A 23854-nucleotide genomic window follows, 5' to 3' on the forward strand; every position below is an offset into this window, starting at 1 on the left:
CAAGTCAAAGATGCCAAACATGTATTCTGGACCGACAGTGAGGTGGTTTTGAGCTATCTCCACAACACTACCAAGAGATTCAAAACTTTTGTGGCAAATCGTGTCCAAACTATTCATTCATCTACTGACCTTGAAGCCTGGAGGTACATCAAAACGACTGACAATCCAGCTGACATCTCCTCAAGAGGAATTTCTACCAAAGATGCAAACAAGATCCAAATGTGGATACATGGGCCAGAATTCCTCTGGCAAAACGAAAGTACGTGGAAGAAATCAAAGCCCTCGACCAAGCTAGACGCAAACGATACAGAACTAAAGAAAGTGAACGCAATCATGATAAAAGATGCAACAAATAATGTGTTTTTGAGGTTAATCAAGCAGATCTCAAATTGGAAAAGGCTATGTCGTATCGTAGCATTAATCGTACGTTTCGTACGCATCATTTGTAAAGCTCCAAACATCGAAAGATCGCTTCATCCCACCATTGGAGAAGTAAATGGAGCAGAAAGGCTCGTCATCACCACCACCCAGCAAGTAAGATTTACAGACGAAATTGCAGCCTTGCAGAAGCAAAACCATGTCTCAGAACACAGCCCAATTTCCAGTCTCAATCCCTTCATTGATGAGTCAGGAGTACTTCGTGTTGGTGGAAGATTGCGGAGATCCAACATAGACTTCCAACTGAGACACCCTATTCTATTACCAAAGAATCATGAGTTATCTGAGTCAATCGTTCGATGGTGTCACGAGAAGTGTGCTCACAGAGGTCGTCTACACACACTTCACGAATTGAGAAATCATGGTTTCTGGGTTGTCAATGGAAACACCTTTGTTCGGAAAATTATCTACCATTGTGTCATTTGTCGTTACCTCAGAGGATCAACATCCAATCAGATCATGGCTGATCTACCAAAAGCAAGAGTTGTCGAATGATAACATTGGCCTCAAGAGACTTGTGATATTATGACGTATGTTGTTTTGGTAGCTATATTCCCATTTGGGAATTAGCGTATGATATCGCGTTTTAATGTTTAATTTAATTAGTTTTTAATGCTCCAATGCACAATTTTCTCTATTTTTATCGCCCTTTTTTGCTTTTGAATTCAATCTAGAAATTATTATGAGAACGTGTAGACGTTTTGAGGAGTTTGTAGAAACTCCGTTTTCACTTCTCGTTGGAGAAACTTTAAAGTTAACATTTTAGAGTTATTGAATTGATTTTCATTTTGGATTTACTTGAGAATTTATTTTGGTATTTCCTGTGGAGCCATCCATACACAGTGCTTTGGAGCTTATGTTTCAGTAAGTTTTTCCTATATTTTTGACTTGTAATTTTTCCTATTTTTGTACATTTTTTTGGTACTAGATTCTCTAGGATTCTTTAGATCTTTCCTTGTATTTGGTCACCTTTGACCTGGTCTGTGACTTTCGTTTTAGTTGATTTTGGAGTCATTTTCCTAGCTATTTTTCTGGTCACAGACCGTTAGTCTTTTGGGCATTACATTTCGTCCTTTGGTCGTATTGGCTTCATACTCTATTTCTGGCCTCTATTTGCCCTCTGTTTGCTCTAGGGCCATTTTACTTTTGGAGTTCCGTATAGTTTTCCGTATTCCGGTATTGGCCCTTTCCATCCGGAACTGACTGATTTCCGGAATTCGGAACTTAGCTATTTTTATTTTATTTTAAATTCTAATTAGACTTTCTTTGTATTTTTCTAGCCTCTGAATCAATAAAGAGCGTTGTAACACACCACACTGTTTCGGGCTTCCACAGTAGGGTATAAAATGTGGGTACAAGCCGAAGTGGGCTACCCACGGCAAACTAATCTATGCCTAAAACCGATCTTCACAGTAGCAAAAATACTGACTTTAAAAAGAGTCTGCTAAATGACGCGCCTTACGCGCCCACGCGCCCTCATATTTCTAACGCGCCTTCGCGCCTTACGCGCCTTACGCGCCCACGCGCCTAACGCGCCTGACGCGCCTTGAAAATTTGACGCGCCTTAAAATTTCGACGCGCCTTCAAAATTTGACGCGCCCTAGAATTTCGACGCGCCTTCAAACTTTGACGCGCCCTATGATTTCGACGCGCCTTCAAAATTTGACGCGCCCTATGATTTCGACGCGCCTTCAAAATTTGACGCGCCCTATGATTTCGACGCGCCTTCAAAATTTGACGCGCCCAAGAATTTCGACGCGCCTTGAAAATTTGACGCGCCCTAAGATTTCGACACGCACTAGGGTTTTGATGTGCCTTAAGCTTCCGACGGTTTTGACGGACGAAATAATGGGACCGGTCTAATCATACACGATTGGTCTATAAAAGAATGTCGGCGTTAGAAAAGATTAAAAAAGTAACAAAAGAAAAGTGTTTTGTTGCTAAAGGGTCGGCGGAAGGCATCTTTTTCGTTTTTTTTTGAAACTGCATGTGCTCCTACCCCTTAAAGCATGTACTCCTACCCCTTAAACATACCTATTTTTGGGCTTTAACGAGGTGTATCAATTTAGCAGTGATGAATCTAACCAGGCAGATTGTCCGTAATTCATCAAACTCGAAAAATTTTTGAAAGACCGTTAAAAATTGTTTCGTTAATTTTGTTTCAAAGATGGGGTGGGCCACTTGAAACAAAGTTTATCAATTAAACTGCAACTTGTTTATGATTCTATTTGATGAAAAATGATTCACGTGGCCCCGAAGCTTTACCATTCTAAGCGTTTTTTATGTACCCTGAATATCAGAGGTCAAGTTTTCAAAGAGAAAATATCGAATTTATTCGCGCTGTGATACTCACGGTATTTTTTATGCGTAACAAGACTCTCACCCGACGTTTGAATATGGAGGATAAATCAATAAAGTCGAAGTAATTGTTCTCATTACTGTCAGTTACTTAGGTAGTGTCAAATTATCAAGGCGGGTCGATTTTTTAGGGCGCGTCGATATTTTAGGGCGCGTCAAATTTTTAAGGCGCGTCAAATTATTTGGGCGCGTCAAATTTTTAGGGCGCGTCAAATTATCAGGGCGCGTCGATATTTTAAGGCGCGTCAAATTTTTAGGGCGCGTCAAATTATCAGGGCGCGTCAAATTTTTAAGGCGCGTCAAATTACCAGGGCGCGTAGGCACGTGGGCGCGTAACATTTTAGGGCGCGTGGGCGCGTAAGGCGCGTAAGGCGCGAAGGCGCGTTAAAAATATGAGGGCGCGTGGGCGCGTAAGGCGCGTCATTTAGCAGACTCCTTTAAAAAAATTGTAAATTCCTTGTAGTAATAAGGCTAGATGAAGGGCAGTTAAAGAAAAATTTCAATTTGTATAAATGAAAACGAGAGTATGAGATAAAACTTACATTGACAAGAAGGCGGTAAATATGTACTTTCTTTTTTTGACCATCTCTCCATATCCGTGCCATGGCCTAGTAGTGGAAAAAAGCCCATTATTAAATTCACCACTAGCGAGTACCAACAACCAAATAACAGGAAATGTTATTATTATTATCATTAATTTATTTGGTAAAGAAGGTCAATACAAACTAGCAGACAGTGAAAAACCACTGATGTGGACCTACTATAAATCTAGACCAAAATCTTAGTGTCCTCAAAATTTTGAAAAATTTAATTTATTGAGATTTAAGTATTAACTTAGATTTTGTTAGGATGCATGAATAGGTTGATAGAGACTAGAGAAATTTGTGAGAATTTTAAATGTAGGTTTGACTGCAGGATCCATTCTATGTAGTTTAAAATAAAAATTAAAAAATAATTCTATGTATGTTATAATGTATAAGATATATAAACTGAGATAAAATATTAATAGTATAGATAATTTTCCGGGTCACGAGCCCTGGATGTCGAATTGTAGCCAAAGTTAATTTTGGGTATAACTTTTGATTCAAGTAATGCCTTTTTGAAAGTGGCTAAAGATTTTTTCTCTCTAACACATAGGGGAAGGAGGTTCCACGATGTTGAAGCTCTGTAGGCAAAAGAGCGTTTATATCCGACATAGTTGAAAGCTGGTTGGTCGATTTTGCATTCGTTTCGTGTGCGTTTTGTTTTGGTTGATTTGTTGATGAAGTCTTTCAATAACGGTGAAGTCAAGTCGTTGTAGATTTTATAAGTTTTGCATGTAAGATGTTTCTTATAGTAGAAAGCAAGAGGCTTCCACTTTGCTTGAGCGAGAACTTCACAGCCTTTTACTTTCTTCTTGATTCGTTCGATGAAACGAGCAGCTTTAATGTGGATCTTTTCTATATCGTCCAGTAGGTGATCAGCACAATTCCCCCAGATCAAGATACCATATATTACTGATGGTAAAATACCGCTATTATAGATTGTTCTAAGCGTAACTTTATCAAGAGTGTTCATTTTGTAAAGGTTTTTAAGTTTGTTGCTAAAGGCATTACACACCATTTCCGTATGAGGGCCCCATGATAGTTTATTGTCAAGAATCACACCAAGACATTTTGTTTTGTCAGTTATTTTGATAGAATTGTTGTTGATCTTAACATCTGGTAGGGGACCAATGAACTTCTGTTTGCTTAATATCAATATTTGACATTTATCTGGATGGATTGTAAGACAGTTCTCTAACGAATAATTAGCAATTAGTTCCATTTGTTTTTGCAAGTTAATCATTACTTCGTCAACAGTGTCAGCTATCGAGTAAGTCTCAGAGTCATCTGCCTATAGGTCGATTTCCTCATCTCCAACATCTGGCATGTCATTCACGTACATTGAGAAACATTGAGGTCCAAGTATCGATCCCTGAGGAACGCCGTATTCAACAGAGGATTTGGTCGATGTAACTCCATTCACTTTGGTGATTTGCGATCTTTCTTTGAGGTAGCTCATCATGAATTCGAGGAAATCCCCCGACACCCCACATGCAGAGAGTTTATTCAATAGCACTTCATGAGACACACTGTCAAAAGCCTTCTTAAAGTCAATCATAAGTATTCCTACAACCTTTTTGTCATCTAAGGCTTTATACCATGTTTCAGTCAAGTATAATAGTAGATCTTCAGTTGATCTAGCTGCTCTAAAACCCCATTGGTGTTCATTTAACAAATTAAATGTGACAAGATGATCATTTAGCTGAGAGCAGATAAATTTCTCAACTACTTTGCTTGGTATGCTGAGTAAAGAAACAGGTCTATAGTTTGTTACGTTGTCTCTTGCGTAGAAAAAATGCGAGTGACGTCTAGGCTAATTCACGGCTACGGTTCGCAAGGTTGTGGGTTCAACCCCCAGCCGGGTCATACGAAAGATTCTTAAAATGGTACTTGATGCATCTCTGCTTGATGCTCAGCAATTAAGAGAAGGATCAAGGGCAAGTGGAGTATTCCAAGGAGAAAGAGTGGCGCCCTCCCTTACCTTCGGGTAAATAGCTATCGAAAGAGGAGCCTTCGGGTCGCCTCCAACTGCGGTCGCAGACTTACTTACTACTTATAGGCTTATTCACGGCTCACAACTCACTTTTTTAGAAATTTCATTTAAATGTCTCAACTTGAGGAGTAAAATATCTAGGTAAAATTCAGATATCACTTTTAATTTTGAAGTCATTTCAGGTACAGTTTCAAGGAGCTGACATCACTTCAATGTAAAGCAAAGCCTGTATTTAAGATGTGCGCCGTTGCAATGCTTTCTGATATTACATCATAGAATCAACAGCTGATTGGTCATAAGTGACGTAGAATCAGTAAATATGTCCCTCACAACCAATCAGCTGTTAAGTCCGGGATTGTAGTGTCAGGAGAGACTGCAAAGGTGCATACACGCTTCTTAGAAACCGTATACAGTATGTTCTTTACAAAGTTTTTGATAAAAAAAGGGTTCAGACATTGAGATTTCAACCTTTTGTATTACTTTTTGCTAGACGGAACAAAAAAGCGACCATCCATTCACTTTATTAGTTTGTTTGTTAACACCTTTAAAAAAAAGAGAGATCAACCATAGACTATTTCTTGTATCATTTGTTTAGTAACACCTTCGCATGAAAGAATGAAAGAACAATTTTTTTGTTTAATTTCAACAGCTATAAAGGTGTTACAGAACAATACAATAAAAAAAAGCAAGTAGAAACCACCTCTAATCTCAAGATCAATCAGAAATAATTTATGCGATTACTCATGCATATATTATGACGTAAAAGAGAAAATAACAATAGGAGACGAAGTAAGGATATGTGACGAAGTAGTGCTATGCACACACGTTTTTTTATAAGAACATCCAAAATCTTAGTAGCCTTTGGATGTTCTTAACATTTTCTGAGAATTTTTGTCCATTTTCCTAAGAAATCGGTTGTTTTAGAGTCCACAAAGCCTTAAAATGTTCTTAACTTGTTCTTCGTAGTTTGGCTATCGAAGCCTTATGTTCTTATATAGTTTGTTTTTATGAAAAAACGTGTATCTTGAATAAAACGTAATATACACGTATTTTTGTGGAAATCCATTCCACCATAGATATTCTTAGCTTTTTGGTCGAAATCATCCTGAAATATTCTTACAGTATTCTTAGATCAAGGATTAAAACCAAGCCTAAATCTACAATCATGGACAAAATATTTGAGACAAAGGGGAGTTCCCGGCGAAATTTGAAACACCACAAATGATTTTTAAGCACCTTAAACTACAGTTGGAAAGTAGAGTTTTAACTCTGAGTTTTAACATGAGACTTAAAACTTAGGACCTTAGGATCTCAGGATTTAAAAGCTCAAATTTGCTCAAATAAGGCTTGGAATATAGCCTAGAAGCCGCCAAACCCCTCTAAAATCGAAATATTCAATGAAAGAAAGTGGAAGTGCTAAAATAGCAATGCTCGCCCGAACTTTAAATTCTGAAAAACGTTGAAATACACTAAAATCTCAATATCTTTCGACCATGATTGTAGCATGCAATACTTTAATCGTAGAAATTTTAGCGAGACTAATTTTAGCGTATATTAGCGAGTCAGGAAAATCTTGATTGTTTTTGGATTTATTTTAGCGAATCAAGATTTCAAAAAATTTTGCATGGATAAATTTTAGCGAATACTCGTATTACATTATTGACTGAATTTGTTTTCGAGCATTTCTTTGCACTGAAACCCTTCCTATTGATAAAAATGTATCAATGCAATATAACCAGAAATTTCGCGCGGATAAATTTTAGCGATCTGTCGATTCGGCATGTTTTAGCGAGATTTATTTTAGCGAAAATAGGGAAAACTCGCTAAAACGCTAAAATTAGTCTCGCTAAAATTTCTACGATTAAAGTATATACCTCAAGCAAGAATTTCGGATTTTTGTGAAACTTTTATAGAAGAATAGCTGCTATAGAAATGACATTCTTAGCTTCTGTTGCCTAATTCCATGATGACAATATTCTTACGAGATTCTTAATTTTTTGGCCATTTTCATCATGGACATAAAAAAATGGACATATAAAATGTATTCTTAAAAAAAAGGGTGTACCAACCAAGTGATAACAAAATCATATTGAAGGAAAGTAGAGGCTTACATACCTGCAAGTCGTTAGCCGGGTTCCAATCTATATCATACAATATTAGCCTGGATGCGGCAGTGAGATTTAAACCAACTCCACCAGCTTTGGAGCTCAAGAGAAATACCACTGGAAAAAGAAAAACATTAAACAAAGTAGTTATTGTTGTTTTGAAAAATGTATAATGATTTATTAGCCTATTGACGTATATAATAGTGCTGGCATCATGTTTAGCAAGAAGAATGTTACGGTCCTCCAGTGCTGCGAGAAAAAGCTTTCTTGGTTGGGGCCTGACTTTCCATAAAAAATACATTTGAATGGGTTAATACACGACTACCATAAGAACAAATTTTCATATTCCACCTCTGAGCCCTCTGCTTAGGTTTAAGACTGGACACTCGAAGTGAAAAAAGTCTCCTTATCAATATTTCCGCCTTCACGACCTTCTTCAAGATAACAACAAAGCTTTTTGAAAAATATATACAAATAATCAAAAATGACGATTCGAAAAATGGTGAAAACATTCATAGAGGATTTATAATTTGAATTTTACGAGCAAGATCTTGAATTAAAGGCACCATTTTGAAATTTTTGAGCACGGTTTCGAATTTTACAAACACGGTTTTGAAAATTACGAACACAGTTTATAAAATTTACGAGCATGGTTTTGAATCTTACGAACTGAAAACACAGTAAACCCCAAAAAAACTTAAGGCGGGTGCATAGAAAACTTACTTATATTACTCGATTTATCATTGAATCGATCGATCGAACTTTGTCGTTGGTCTGCCGTCATTTTTCCGTCCAAGCGAACATATTTAATTTCTATCGAATCACAAAACTTTGCTAAAATATCCAAAACCTGTAGGGTGAAAAAGAAGACATGATTTTTTAACATGGGTGTCGATCATATTGAGGCAGAATGCAATTGCTTCGATTATTTTTAAAGCAAAATTTGAAACAGCAAAAGAAAAGTTTAGTAAATATCTCGACCGGAGAGGTTTTCTCCCTACGCACTTTTTTATATGCACGCTATTTTTTAATAAGAATGGTGTCTTTCCATTGCATCATGGATATTCTTAACTTTTTAGGAAAAGATCATCCTGGAATATTCTTACAGTATTCTTAGGTTAGGATCCAAACCCAGCCTAAATCTAGCATGCAAAAGATACCTGAAGCAAATATTTTACATTTCTGTGACACTTTTTGACATTAATGGGGAATAATAAACAATTTGCAGGTAAAAATACTCTAAAAATGGTTCTCAGGTTCAGTTGCCAAATTCCATGGTTGTGGCATACTTTTAACATATTCTGAATTTTTTGGCCAATATTATCAATATTATTAAGTTCTTCTCACAAACTATATTCTTGTAAAAAAAAGAATCATGTAAGTCAGTAAAATTTAGCAGAGGCTCGGATGTTCTTAAATGTTCTTAATATGTTCTTTAGAATTGTTTTTTTAAAAAAGCGCGTATTCCAGGCAAAATGAAACGCTCACATTACCTTGGTAGAAAGTGCAACAAGAAGGACTTTTTCTTTCTTTCTTCGAAAGGAACTAATGAGGGAATGAACAACTTGCAATTTACAGCAATCTTTGATATCATCATCTTCTGGTAAATGATCCAATAAATCTTCAAATATCTGAAAAACGAAATCGATTTTTATTCCTAGCAGGGACTTTGTTTGTTTTCAAAGTGGAAAGTTAAAGAATATAGGGCGGAATTATATTGGCAACAGCCGATATTTTAACAGCTCCTAGCAACCTCTAACGGACTCGTATCATAGCACAATTCTACAAGAAGTTGATTTTCTTCTTCTTCATTTTCTTGCCTTTTTTAAATTTTATTCTTTTCGATGACATCCCACTCCTTTTTATCTTTTCAACAAATACAAACCGCTATCTAATTTGAATTCTATCAAAAGTTTCAAGACTTTATTATGTAAATCTAAAGTTAAGTTACGGAGGAGGCACAACTATGGTTCGAAGAGTTTCGACATTGGGTTTAATTTGCTCATGGCACCCTGTTTTCAACCACCCTGTTTTCAACCTTAAAACTTTGGATGCACAATAATTCCAAAAAGTTATTTGAAAAATAAATAAAATAAAAAGAATAATCCTTTTCTTAGGGTTCACTCAAACCAAAAACTACTTAGAGTTGGACTACACTCTCGCTGGTTCGAACTTATTGTTATTCGAGGCTTTCTTCTTTCTTTCTTTCACTCCGAAGTACACACGCGTAGAGGAAGGAGTGGCAAAATGGCTGCTGAAACGAGCTTTGAAGCAAATTTGAATAATGTCACTGACAGATTAATAAATGTTACAATTCAGGAGGAGGATCAGATTAATGAAGATAAAGATTGTGATAATGTTTTGTTGGTTATAAAGGAAAGGAAAAACAAGAAGCAGGGATGTGATTCAGAAATTTTGCTGAAGGAATGTATGAGAAGATCCCGGGGGGGGGGGGGGTACTTAGGCAAAATGGGTGCCGGGTATGTGCGAGCCATAAGGGTACCTTTTCTCATTCCTCAAAAGTCTCTCAAAGGGGTACAAATTCAAAATTTAGTCTCTGAAAGGGTCCCAAAATCACAAAAATCAAAAATTTCTCTCTCAAAGGGTCACGATTTCCAAGAATTTTGACCAAAATTTGGAAAAAATGGACCAAAATTTAGGAAAAAGTCTCTCAAAGGGTCCCAAAATCACCAAAATTTTGTCTCTCAAAGGGTCGATTTTCGATTTTCGGCTCGGACATACCCGTCACCTTGCAAACCTAGTACCCCCCCCCCGGGGAGAAGATACTCACTTGATGAGAAAAGGTTCAAAACATCAATCGCAAAGCTAATAAACATTGGTTGCATCAAAGAGGTAAAAAGATTAAACCGTATCACTTTCTCTTTACTTCAACCTGGAATACCCAACCCTGTGTTACATTATGATAATGAGGAAATGTTTTCTGATTTTCTTGAATTTAAATTACATGTAACAGAGACACTGGCTTCTCTTAATGAAAGGGTTGAGAGGCAAAATTCAACTTTAGAGATGAAAGAAGTTGTGATAAATTTGCTACAACAGGAGCTTAACAGGACGCAAGAAAGCCTTAAAGTTGCACTCTCACAAAACTCGGAGCTATTAAAATGTTTCTCAAACTCTCCTAAAGAAAAATCTGTTGAAAGTCATAAAGTTGTAGAAACTGTTGATATTTTTGACAATGATATGCTAAATGACATTCCTTTTGATTCAAGTGTTGTTGAAAGTATTCCCAAATCGAATGAATACACTTTACAAAACCAACTGTCAAATTTTAGAGAGAAAATGAGGATTGACTATAACTCAAAAAAACAATCAAAAGAAAAAAATTTCCATGATGTGAACAAGAAAGTGTCTAAGCCTGACAAAAAAGTTCGGATAGCTGTTGACAAAAACAAGGACGCTCAAATGAAAAGAGATGAAATAATTGTTTGTGGAGACAGTATTTTGAATAACATTGTAGGAAATGGGCTCTCTAATAAAAATGCTAAAGTTTCTGTGAAAAACTTTCCTGGGGCAAATAGTGATGATATGTTACACCACATTCGACCAATACTTAAAAGGAAACCAAACCACATTATTCTACACGTCGGCACAAACGACATCACAAGTGATGGATGCAACACAGGAGAAAATTTGGACGGAATTCGTAAGCTAATACACAATCATAGCCCCTCGACACAACTAATAATATCAGAAGTGTTGATCAGAGAGGATAGTAAAGATAAGAAAAAGATGGCAGATAAGGTCAAACGTGTTAACTTGGTTATTGGAAAATTTTGTGAAAAATACAATCTCCACTTGATCTCGCACGAGAATATCACCAATAAGATGCTTTCCAGTAGAAAATTACACCTTAACGGATCAGGTATCTCATGTTTTGCACAAAATTTGAAAAATTTCATTTCCAAATACATGTTGATTTGATGCTAAAGCTAATTGTATTGACCAGTCTCTTGTTGTTGATGAAAAAGATGATGAATTTGATAATGGGTCTAATGTTGATGTTTTGAATAATCTGAATGGTATGAACACTGTGGTTAATCTCAAACTTAGAAATCCTACCAATATTCTTCTTGCTTATTTAAATATAAACTCGATAAGAAATAAATTCTCTGATCTTAAAGTTTTTGTTGGTAACGCTTTTGATGTTCTTACTATAGCAGAAACTAAACTTGATGAGTCTTTTCCTAGTGCAGATTTTAAATTTGAGGGTTATCATTTTCCTCCTTTTCGAATTGATTGTAAATCAAACAGTGGAGGCCTATTAACTTACGTAAAAAGTGACATTCCAGTACGTCAGTTGTCAAAATTTGATATAGACCCTGCTTTACACATCTTGCCTTTGGAACTAAGACTTAAATCTAAAAAACTGCTAGTATTTAATATCTATAGACCTGATAGAATACATGTTGATTTGTTTTTTAATACTTTATCTGAAGCTATTTATCATTATGAACCAGCGTATGATAATATTTATGTCTGTGGTGATTTTAATCTTGAACCTACTGATCCTAAGTTGAGAAATTTTCTTGAATTTTGTGAATTTACCAATATCATGAAATCTAAAACATGCTTTAAATCAGCCCAAGGCACCTGCATTGACCTAATTTTAACAAATACACCAAGCACCATAAAAAAATCAGGAACAGTAGTGACAGGGCTAAGCGATTTCCACAATCTGATTTATTTTATGCTTAAGACAAAGTATGAAAAATTACCACCCAAAATCATAAAATATCGAGATTATAAAAACTTTAACGAAGATGAATTTCTCTATGAGTTTAACACTTGTATATTCAACAATGCACTAAGCAATTATGATGATTTTGAAAATATTTTTACAAATATTTTAGATAGACATGCACCTTTGAAAACCAAATATCTGAGAGCAAATAACAAACCTTATGTTACCAAGAACCTCAGAAAAGCAATCATGCTAAGATCACACCTCAAAGCCTTGGCTCAAAAGACAAAGAAACCTGAGGACAAGGATTGTTATAAGCGTCAAAGAAATTTGGTTGTCAAATTGAACAGAAAAGCAAGGAAAGCTTACTTCATGAGTACAACTAATAAACCAAAACATTTTTGGGATGCGATAAAACCTAAATTCTCAAACAAAAGTTGTGCTAATGATGGAAGAATTCATTGAGAATGCTTGTTTTGTTTACATCTGATAATGATATTGCAGATATTTTCAATTCATATTTCAATAGGATAACTGAGAATCTTGACATTCCAAGCTGGGATTGCAATAACATGCCTTTGAAGTCTGATAATTCCTTAACTTCAAAATTTGAAAATCATCCAAGTATTAAGGAAATTCTTAAACACAAAACTTCTGAGGCTAAGTTTGAGTTTTCCCAAATTGGAGAGCAAGACATGCTCAAAGCTATTTTGAGCCTTAAGCCAAAGAAATCTGTAAGTGGAAATATACCGACTCGAGTGCTTAAAATTGCTGCCAGGTCGTGTGTCCCATTTCTAAATTTTTGCTTCAATGACTGTCTTTCATCAGGAACATTTCCTGATAGGCTTAAACTCGCTGACATCATTCCAAGTTTTAAAAAAGGCTCCTCAACTGATAAGTCAAATTACAGACCCATAAGTTTACTTCCTGTCGTCTCCAAGATTTTTGAACGTATCTTAGCAGATCAGCTTAATGAGCATTTGGAATCTTCGTTTTCAAGACTCCTTTGTGGATTTCGGAAGGGGCATAGCACTCAGCATGCCGTATTAAACTTAATAAGAAATTGGCAAAATGCTCTTGCTGATAATAAAAAAGTGGGTGCTGTTCTAATTGACTTATCGAAAGCCTTTGACTGCTTACCTCATGACCTCCTGTTAGCCAAACTTTCAGCGTATGGCCTCGGAAATGACAGCCTTAAACTCATGCACAGTTACCTTAGCAATAGAAAGCACCGTGTTCGTATAGGTTCACATCTTAGTTCTTGGCTTGATATTTTCTTAGGTGTTCCCCAGGGATCTATTTTAGGTCCTTTATTATTCAACATATTCATTAATGATTTATTTTACATTATTCAAGAAATCTCAAACTTTGCCGATGACAATACTTTATCCTCTACTGGCTCGAGTATTGCCGATGTAAATAGAAATTTATTAAACCAATTGAAAATTTTATTAGAGTGGTTTGAGTATAACTCTATGGTTGCTAACCCTTCAAAATTCCAGCTGATATACCCGGGAACATTTAACCAAAATCTCTCTTTGAAAATCAAGGATATTGTCTTAAATAATGTTGAGGTTGTGAAACTTCTAGGGCTCAAAATCGATGATAAGATCTCTCTTCTTCCCCACGTGAGTGAGCTCTGTAAACAATCCAACCAAAAATTAAGGGCTCTTCGTAGGATGAGAAGCTTTCTGTCTGATGATCAAACTAAGATTCTTGTTAACTCTTATATCTTGTCACCTTTTAATTATTGCCCCCTGGTTTGGATGTTTTGTGGTAAAGGGGGAAGCAACCTTATAGACAAATGCCACTACAGAGCACTCCGTGCTATTAAAAACAGTAGTGGTGTTAGTTATGAGGACTTACTAGCAGATTGTAATGTAGAGACTATTCATGCACGCAATCTAAAACTTCTGTCCGTTGAAGTTTTCAAGTCAATCCAGCACATCGGACCTAGCATTATGCATGATATTTTCAATACAGGACAATCTGCTTATACCCTCCGTTCTGGTCATTCGTTAGCTTTACCATTATATGAAAAATATGATAGTGTTTTTGCTGTAAATACTTTCGATTTCAGAGCAGTCTCCTGGAACAAATTACCATCCAATATTAAGAACCTAGATTCACTAAAATCTTTTAAGGCTGCTCTGAAATCTGTTTCTCCTATATGCACCTGTAAAGGTTGCATTTAGAAATATGGTTGACTCTACTTTTAAATGTGTTTTTAAACTTTATTAATTAATATTTTGTTATTTTTTTTTTTTTTTTTTTTTTACTAAGTTGGATTTAATTAGACTTTATATTCATTTGTAAAATCTAGATTTTTAGTACCCAACTTTAAATAAAGAATAAATAAAATAAATAAAATCTATATCCGAACATTCGTCTAAGTTTACGTGAAGGGGAAATTCCCGTAAAAACCGTACTCTAAATCTTTAATTCAAATTTCTTTGTAATTTGAACAAATAAAACTTAACTAATTAGCCAACAATTTACTTATTATCATTGGAGATATTCTTTAACCTATATGCGTATCTAAGAATCTTAGATACGCAATTAGGGAGGAGACATTATATAAATTGATTCAGCCTTAAAAACAAGCATGCTGAGGTCGATGTGGACAAAAGAACTAAAACTTCGTCCCATTAAAAAACGAGACGTATAATTTTGATTTAAAAATTTGAGTTGTAATTCTTAAAATCATGTCCCACCCGCTGGTATAAAATTAATAAAAAGTATAAGCTAGCTAATCTAAAAAAGATTTTTCATAATCTAAAGAAATTGAATAAAAAGGAGGGAGAACTTTGTTTCAAGATATCGTTTTTCAAATCAATCAATGATTCCAAGGATATGCAAATTTGTTCTTCATATGAATCTCCGTTAGTTCAAGGAAATAATTGAAACAATTTAATTGCTAAACTACAATCTCGGTCAAAATATATTGAGAATTTTGGTTAATTCCTCGTTTTTAGCAATTTAAAGTTGGGGCGAGAAAGCCGCTTTTGGGCTAATTGATAAATTTATTCGAATATTTCAATTCGGGAGGGGTTTATAGTCTTCCAGGCTATATCCCGAGCTCTGTTGGGTCATTCTTGGACTTTTCAGATTCTCAGGTCCTAAGGTCCTAAGACGTAAGTCTAGCGTTAAGACTCTAAACCTAATTTAGAGCACTTCCAAATCGTTTGTGGTTGTAAGATTTCGTGGGAATTTCCCTTTTTTCTCAAATATTATGACCATGATTGCACACTAAACTTTTCTCCATGACACCAAGATTCTTGGTATTCACCTTGGAAAGGCTTTGCAATCTCGTCATTTTTAACTTGGAAAGGCTTTGCAATCTCGTCATTTTTAACTAATCATTTATGTAGGAAATATAAAAACCATACAGAAAGACATGCCTTGTTTATTTCAACTGGTTTTGGCCAAAGAAGATCGGTTTGTTTTCTCAATCATTTTTACGCTTCTGGCAATCCTCATCATTGCTGTCAACTCCTTGGTTATCTATGTAATGATATTACGTAAAATTCACACGAAATTCGCGTACAGAATCTTATTCCTCTTATCTATACTGCAACTATCTTATGGTTTCATTACTTGTTCTTTGTGGATTATTTTACTACTTTTGGTGGAAACTATGGAATGTTTTCAAGCTAGAATGTTACACATGGTATCTGACTTATTCAGTTATTCAACACATGCTACTCTTTTGTTCTTGGCATTAGATCGATTCCTACGCGTTCGATTCATGTCCGTTGGAGGTATCAAGATTACCAAGCGAAAATATTATACCCTGTACATTATATACATATTTTTAGCAATTTGGCAATCCGTTGTTGCTAATTTTGGTTTTGAGATTTTCAAACCAGTCGCTACATATCTGCTGGCTTTAGTGGATTTCTTTGTTTTGATTTCTGGTTTAACGTTTTACATTTTATCTATAATTCATCTACGAAAACATCAGGAGAACTCTCGGAAATTGACCAAAACTGATAAAGATATAACACGACTTGCCAAGATCTATTTGGGAATTATACTGGCCTGTTATTCACCATTTGTGGTAAATTATCTGAATATAGTGTTCGTACTGTAGGTGGTTTTAAGGATCGAGCAAAAGGCGTCGCTTATCAAGCTTGTCTGGCGATTGCCAGTATCTCTGGTATAGCAAATGTTTTCATTCGCTTTGCAACAAAAGGGAGAAGGATTAGAGATATTTTAACAAATTAAATCAATATTACGCGTTGATGGATTGAATACAGTCAACTCTCTCTAATTCGAACTTCTATCATTCGAATCTTTCTTTAACTCGAACTAAACTATTGGTCCCTTCAACTGAAAAATGTATTAAAATTACTCACTGTAATCTGATTCTTTTTCTAATTCGAACAAAATTTTTGGTCCTCTATAAGATCGAATTAGAGGGAGTCAACTGTCTATCAAAAGTGAAAGGGGGAATATTTTTCAGACTTACTGGAAAATTTTTTTTGAGCTGTAAATTCTTTAAGTCATACCAGGAAAGAATTCATGATATTCATGACGTAATACTTTCTACGGAAATACCCCGGTTTTAGCCAGTAGTGGCAAAATTAAACTAGACAAAAGTTGTATAAAGTTTGCCGCTACTGGCAAAAACCAGGATCTTTTCGTAGAAAACATTACGTCATGAATATCATTAATAAACACAACCAATAGTACATATTTTTATCGCAAAAAATAGTCAAAGATATTTCAGAAAGAATATAGAAACATCTGCAGAATTATCAAATTAATTAGGGGAAAAGCGAAAATAGATAATATATTTCATTTGCTACAAAAATATTATCACCAGAAAAATTATATGTTGAGTGAAATTCCCTTTCTTTGTGACCGTGATTGAATTCAGGTAAAACTGCAGATTTTTTTTCTGTCAGCGGACGCAGACCTGAATTAGCGGTCGCAGACCTGAATTAAATACCGAAGACTTGATGCAGCGGTCGAATACCTTTTTCAACGGCCGAAGACCTGGAGAAAATGAATTGTGGAAATTTGTTATAAATTTTTTTAATAAATTCAATCAAGATCTTTATATGATGTTTCAATGGGAAATAGTATTGAAAACAAATTAAGCTAAAAGGTTTTAAACTAAAAAGAATGAAAATTAATGTCGATAACTCGTCTCGAACTACCCATTTCTCGTCTTCGATACCACTACACTAACCACTGGACCACCGCAACTGATGCCTAGCCGAGTGGTTTAAGCTAGTTTAACTAACCTTAACTTATCTATCAGGTATTCGGTCGGCGACTTGCTAAATCAGGTCTTCGGCCGTTGACAGGCGCAAGCTGCCAAGTCATGGCGTATATTATGACCCTCGAACGACACTGAGAGAGAGAGCGATGCTCACGCGAGATCGAGCCTTATGAGTGCCACGACACGTCACAGTGTCTGTCTAATCTACTCACACTCTTGTATCATGGGTTGACCCGGGCGAAGGTATATCCACTTGCCAAGTGAATCGTAGAGACACGATACCCACATCGAACTCGGGCCTCCCAGGCGGGAGTCAAGGATGATAATCACTATACCACTACGCCGTTAATAAATCAAAATGGGAAATTTAAACCCTACTCATAGGGCAAAATGAAAAGTTCTCTTCAATTCAAAAATAGCACAACCAACGATAGCACCTCGCATTGGGAATAAAGACGTTGGCTCGAGTTGTCGAACCGCTTTGATCTTAAATGATCTAAAATGAGCTTTTGAGCGATGATTGGCTAAAGCAAAATAATTTTACCAAAAAAAAGTAATCAAAATATCAATTATATAGACAAAACCATTAGAACCCAGCTACTTTCGCTTTAGCTATCGCTTTCGTTTTCTTGTACAACGCAGTGTTGAATTGACCAAATGCCTTTGGAGCAGAGCATTTTTTATATTTGGTGATATTTTATGAGATAAATGCAACTCGAATAGACTACCTAGTCTCATTAACGTTAAAAAGACGTTGGGACATTAGATGGACGTAAAAAGAACATCGTGCACCAGCTGAGTAATCATAGTTCTTGAGAAAAGTGTATACAGTGTATGGAAGTTACCTGGTTTTTGCAATCTGTTTTATTTTCCACGAACTGTCGAAGTATATGAGGGCTATTACACAATTTCTTCAAAGCGCCAATACATAACAGGTGTTTTGAACCGCTCTCCTGGTTTGACATACAATCAGTATACAACGTGCTTTGAATCAATGAATTGTAGAGTGTTCTTTGGAGCGATGACATTTGAACAAACACAACATATTCCACTGTTATAACAAAAAACGTAAAGGATAAAAAGATAAAACTCACACTCTTGTATCATGGGTTGACCCGGGCGAAGGTATATCCACTTGCCAAGTGAATCGTAGAGACACGATACCCACATCGAACTCGGGCCTCCCAGGCGGGAGTCAAGGATGATAATCACTATACCACTACGCCGTTAATAAATCAAAATGGGAAATTTAAACCCTACTCATAGGGCAAAATGAAAAGTTCTCTTCAATTCAAAAATAGCACAACCAACGATAGCACCTCGCATTGGGAATAAAGACGTTGGCTCGAGTTGTCGAACCGCTTTGATCTTAAATGATCTAAAATGAGCTTTTGAGCGATGATTGGCTAAAGCAAAATAATTTTACCAAAAAAAAAATATCAAAATATCAATTATATAGACAAAACCATTAGAACCCAGCTACTTTCGCTTTAGCTATCGCTTTCGTTTTCTTGTACAACGCAGTGTTGAATTGACCAAATGCCTTTGGAGCAGAGCATTTTTTATATTTGGTGATATTTTATGAGATAAATGCAACTCGAATAGACTACCTAGTCTCATTAACGTTAAAAAGACGTTGGGGACATTAGATGGACGTAAAAAGAACATCGTGCACCAGCTGAGTAATCATAGTTCTTGAGAAAAGTGTATACAGTGTATGGAAGTTACCTGGTTTTTGCAATCTGTTTTATTTTCCACGAACTGTCGAAGTATATGAGGGCTATTACACAATTTCTTCAAAGCGCCAATACATAACAGGTGTTTTGAACCGCTCTCCTGGTTTGACATACAATCAGTATACAACGTGCTTTGAATCAATGAATTGTAGAGTGTTCTTTGGAGCGATGACATTTGAACAAACACAACATATTCCACTGTTATAACAAAAAACGTAAAGGATAAAAAGATAAAAATGGTAGAAAAAGATATATTACAAAGTTTGGTCTGTAGATTCGTTTGGCGATCTCATGTTTGGCGAAATTACCGTTCGTTTAGCCTGGAGAACACCTTTGGCTTTTTTATATTGGCCATTTCTCGGTCGAAATGAATCATGGGTAATCAGGACAGAATGCACCTCTATAACAGCTTCCTTCTGGTTAGGCACAAAAACATGAAATATTTTTGATTAACAGAAATTTGTTGACAGACTTAACTGCATCAAAGGAAAAGCTCAATAAAAAGTAATATGGATGGCTCTACTTAAAAGATTTAGTGGAGCTCGGAGGCTCTACTTTCTCATAAGAACTAGTAATTGTCTCAGTTTCTTTGCTTGAAGGCACAAAGGGGCTTGAAAATTTGTATTTTCTTACTTGTTACAATTTGAGGCTGGAATTATTCTTAATCTGTTCTCAGGTTTTTGCAAAATTTAAGCCTGGTTTTCTTATACAAATACACGTGGAATAATCTCAGTACAAACCTTTAGGAGGGAGGTGTTTCTGGTTGACTTCTGATGTTCGACGTAAACAAAATCGATTCATAATCTCTGTCAGCTAGTAAGTAAACAGAACAAATGATCGATTGTCAGTAGGTAAAGCTACCGTAGTGCAGTGGTAGAGCATCCGGATACGAATCCCCGGCCGGCTCATAAACAATTAACGTACTTAGTACGAAAATGGTTATTGATGTCTCTCAGCTTGATGCTCAGCTTTTACGACTTCTCTTAATCAAGGGTAAGTGGAGCAATCAAGGGAGAAAGAGTCGGCAAATATAACTTGCAAAAAGATTAGAGAATTTCAAAATTGTTCTTCATGATCTCATAAAGAGCCGAATAAAAAAACCTTGGCAAAGACATACAAAGACATATTTGACCTTATTTTGGGTATTTTGCACGTCTTTTTCATGCATTCAAAGCCATTGAAGATAAATATTTTCAGCTGCCCTGCGGAATTACAAGGAATTTTTCAAAGCAGCTTTTTGCACAAAGAAGGTCAAAACTGGACCAACAAATTCCTGAAAAACCAGAACACTTCCATGCATAGTAAACTTTACTTACATTTTGTAGACACGTTTCTGAAAGTTCTTTCTCATCTGCTGTACAACCAGGTTGTTGTGCTCGAGTGATTGGTTCGATGAAATTACGTCGAAAGGCCGAAATGGTCCCTTAGAACAAAGAAAGTAATTTTCATTAAAGTGAAAAGAAAAACTCTAGAATATCAGAAATCACATACACGCGTTTCTTTTCTAAGAAAATTCATGATGAAATTGGCCAAACGATTAAGAATATGCTAAGCATATTACTATCATGGAATTTAGCGACAGGACGAAAGAATGCGTTTTGAAAAACATTTTGTTTTAACTGTAAATTGTCAACTGTCACCAAGAAAGGCTATCGTAACAATACTCTAGGATGGTTTTCTCCAAAAAGTTGAAAATATCCGTGATGCAATAACAAAACACCATTCTTATAAAAAAACGTGTACTCAACTAACCGCATCAGAAAAACCGTGTCATAAAAAGCCGCACTACTTAATAAGGGACTAGGTACGAATCTGCTTCATCCGATAGAGATTGACTTCAATAAAATTTAGACTAAAACAAGACGTACAAGTATTAGAGTAAAACCCTTTTTGTTCCCGTCGTCAGTCGTATTATCAAGTTTATGTATTCAAGATAAATCGAAGGATACGGTATAAAGAAAAGTTGACATGTCTCCAAAATCGCCGTTAACTTTGCTCTGGGACGGTAAAAACACCAAAATAACGTCACCTGTCTAGGTGAACTAAGGCGATATATAGCCGTACATCAACTATCAATTTTGTTTTGAATCGACTTCACTTACCGTCGCGCTTGATATCCTCTGATGCATGAGCTCGCTAATGAGAAACTATTTTCCAAGATATAGTGCCTAACCTTGATAACCCAAAAAAAGAGGCAGTCGAAAATTTCTGTCCTGAATCTGCACAGATGACCAAAAAAAGACGAACATAAGGATGTTAAAAGAACATGTGGATTATAGAAACTTACCGAAAACACCTGGGCAAGCCAAATCCGCTAGTGTATGAAACTCTTCAAGATTATTCTGTATGGGTGTTCCGGTTAATAAAATACATTTTGGAATTTGCAGACCAGAAATTATAGATGTGATTTTAACATTAGTGTTCTTAAGTATGTGTGCTTCATCACAAACAAGCAGATCGAAAGCAACTTTACGAATGTCATCGATACACCGCGTAACCATCTCGTAACTGATAATCATGACTTGGTTGTTCGGGCGTAGTAAGAATTCCTGTAAAAAAAACAAGCAACATGCTGAATGGACCTACCTGATGATGAAAGTTAGTTAGCAATGCGAAAAGAAAAATGAAAAAAAATCAGTCAGAAAATATAGCATTTAGCGAAAATACACAACACAATAGATTCATCATTGATTGTTGATGGGGGAAGAGAGAAGGGATGTAGGGAAAAAATAAATAGGAAGTTCTGGTCGCAAAAATCAGTTTTATTGACAATTGAATCATGCTTGATGGTGAACATTGTTATCAATAATGTTTTTGTGTGAAAATCATAGAAATACAAGGAAAAAATCCAATGAAAATCTGCAAAAACGGCGATTTCCGGCAGCCGGAAACATTTTTTTCTCAAAAATCGAACTCGGTCATTTTTTGAGCATTGCGAATACGCATCTTTCTGCAAAAAATCAGAAAAAACTAAAAATGAAAATTCGAGAAAAAGTCAAAAAACCGGTTTTTCCAGCATATTTTCGGCAAGAAAAAAATATTTTTCGAAAATCGGGCTCCATCACATTTTAGGTATTGTCATATTGCATCAGTGTGCAAAATTTCATAAAAATATATAAAGTACAGCTCGAGAAATTCAAGAAATACTGTCTTTCCGGCGAAAATAGGTTGTTCCGGAGAGTTTTAAAATAGTTCCGGCTTCAAAAATCAATTTTATTGAAAATTGAAACATGCTTGATGGTGGGCATTGCTATTGATAATGTTTTTGAATGAAAAAACAACCAATTATATGGAAAAGTCCAATGAAAATCTAGAAAAACGGCGATTTCCGGCATATTTCCGGCATTTTCGGCCGGAAAAAATTTTTTCTCAAAAATCGGACTAGACCATGTTTTGGGCATTGTTAATACGCATCTTTGAGCAAAAAATCAGAAAAAACTAATGATGAAATCTCGAGAAAATGCCGAAAAACCAGTTTTTCCGGCATATTTCCGCCATTTTCGGTCGGAAAATTTTTTTTTTCGAAAATCGGGCTCCGTCACATGTTGGGCATTGCCATTTTGCATCATTGTGCAAAAAATTAGAAAAAACTAATGAGCCGATCCCGAAAAAAGCTGGCAACAGACGAACGGACGGACGAACGAACGGACGAACGAACGAACGGACAAGGGTTAATTTAAAAGACTACCTTAGGTAGGTCCAAAAAAACATAACAGTCAAAAACATACTGCATCTCTGCATCCGGGGAGGAGGTGCTACTAAGGTTGGATAATGTCGGTTATGCGCGCACCAGACCTCCGGAAACATACATTAGAGTATATATGCCCGCATATACCTAGCACCTATTTTTCCTAGGTACGGAAGGGGGGGGTAAATCCGGGCCCTTTGTACTCCACACTGAATTTCAGGGACATCAAGACCCTAATTATAAATTAAGAAGAGTACAATCTGATGAAATCTCAGGCTTAATTGTTGTCAAAATAGCCACAGTTGTTTTTTTACCCTAATAGCAAACAATATCTCAGGAATAGCCTCAAACAGAGGACTGATATCCGAGAATCGACACTTTCCCCTTTTTGGGTCTCTTGAGGGTGCGAATAGCAAAAGAAGTCAAAAAAATCTCTAAGGTTAGGATGTTTCTTTGATAATTGCTCCTGAAGGGTAACTTTTTGTTAATTTTGTTTCTCTCAGGGTAACGGAAGTCCACTCCGCATATACCCGAGATTCTCCAATCCCAGTACCCATAGTCTATACACAAACCCGATATTTACGGGTAATCTCAAAATTCATTGCCGTAGAGTAATACGAAATGATAAATGCAAGATACACTCAGGTTCAGAGTATAGTACCCCCGGGGGAAACAAAATCAAAAATTAGATACTATTCTTTATATTTTCGTATAAGATTACATTTAGCGAATGAATATGGTCTGTTATCACTTTAGGAACCTTGGAAAATTTTTCGGAAGATCGATTCAAATTTTCATTGATTATAAACATTTAAAGATAAAAAACGGATTGAAAAAAAAAACACTTATAAATTAAAAATTCTAGACAAATTTGACAGAAAAAAAAAATTGTCAGAAAAAATACCTTTTACAATTCAATATAAAATTCTAGGTGACAATTTATGTATCGCAGTTTATTGAAATAAAATCTTCTCAATCACTTGTTTGGCATTTCAAAAATAAAAAAAAGTGAAAAAAATG

At 35.8% G+C, this 23854-nt stretch overlaps 1 protein-coding gene across 1 annotated transcript in view; it reads right to left on the reverse strand.

Annotated features, from left to right (window-relative positions):
- The window catches only part of LOC136801383 (DNA repair and recombination protein RAD54B-like), a 70517-nt gene that overhangs the window by 14906 nt on the left and 31757 nt on the right, over positions 1-23854 (reverse strand). The window contains exons 6-14 of the mRNA XM_067058022.1: positions 21434-21695; positions 20463-20569; positions 19887-19959; positions 19123-19344; positions 18256-18461; positions 8972-9109; positions 8202-8328; positions 7489-7595; positions 3339-3404 (exon numbers count right to left, since the gene is read on the reverse strand). Coding sequence (XP_066914123.1) covers positions 3339-3404; positions 7489-7595; positions 8202-8328; positions 8972-9109; positions 18256-18461; positions 19123-19344; positions 19887-19959; positions 20463-20569; positions 21434-21695 — 1308 coding nt within the window. The remainder of the gene's footprint in view (positions 1-3338; positions 3405-7488; positions 7596-8201; positions 8329-8971; positions 9110-18255; positions 18462-19122; positions 19345-19886; positions 19960-20462; positions 20570-21433; positions 21696-23854) is intronic.

The sequence above is a fragment of the Clytia hemisphaerica genome, unplaced genomic scaffold, assembly GCF_902728285.1.
Source record: "Clytia hemisphaerica strain Z4C2 unplaced genomic scaffold, Clytia hemisphaerica genome assembly, whole genome shotgun sequence".
Taxonomy (NCBI): Eukaryota; Metazoa; Cnidaria; class Hydrozoa; order Leptothecata; family Clytiidae; genus Clytia; species Clytia hemisphaerica.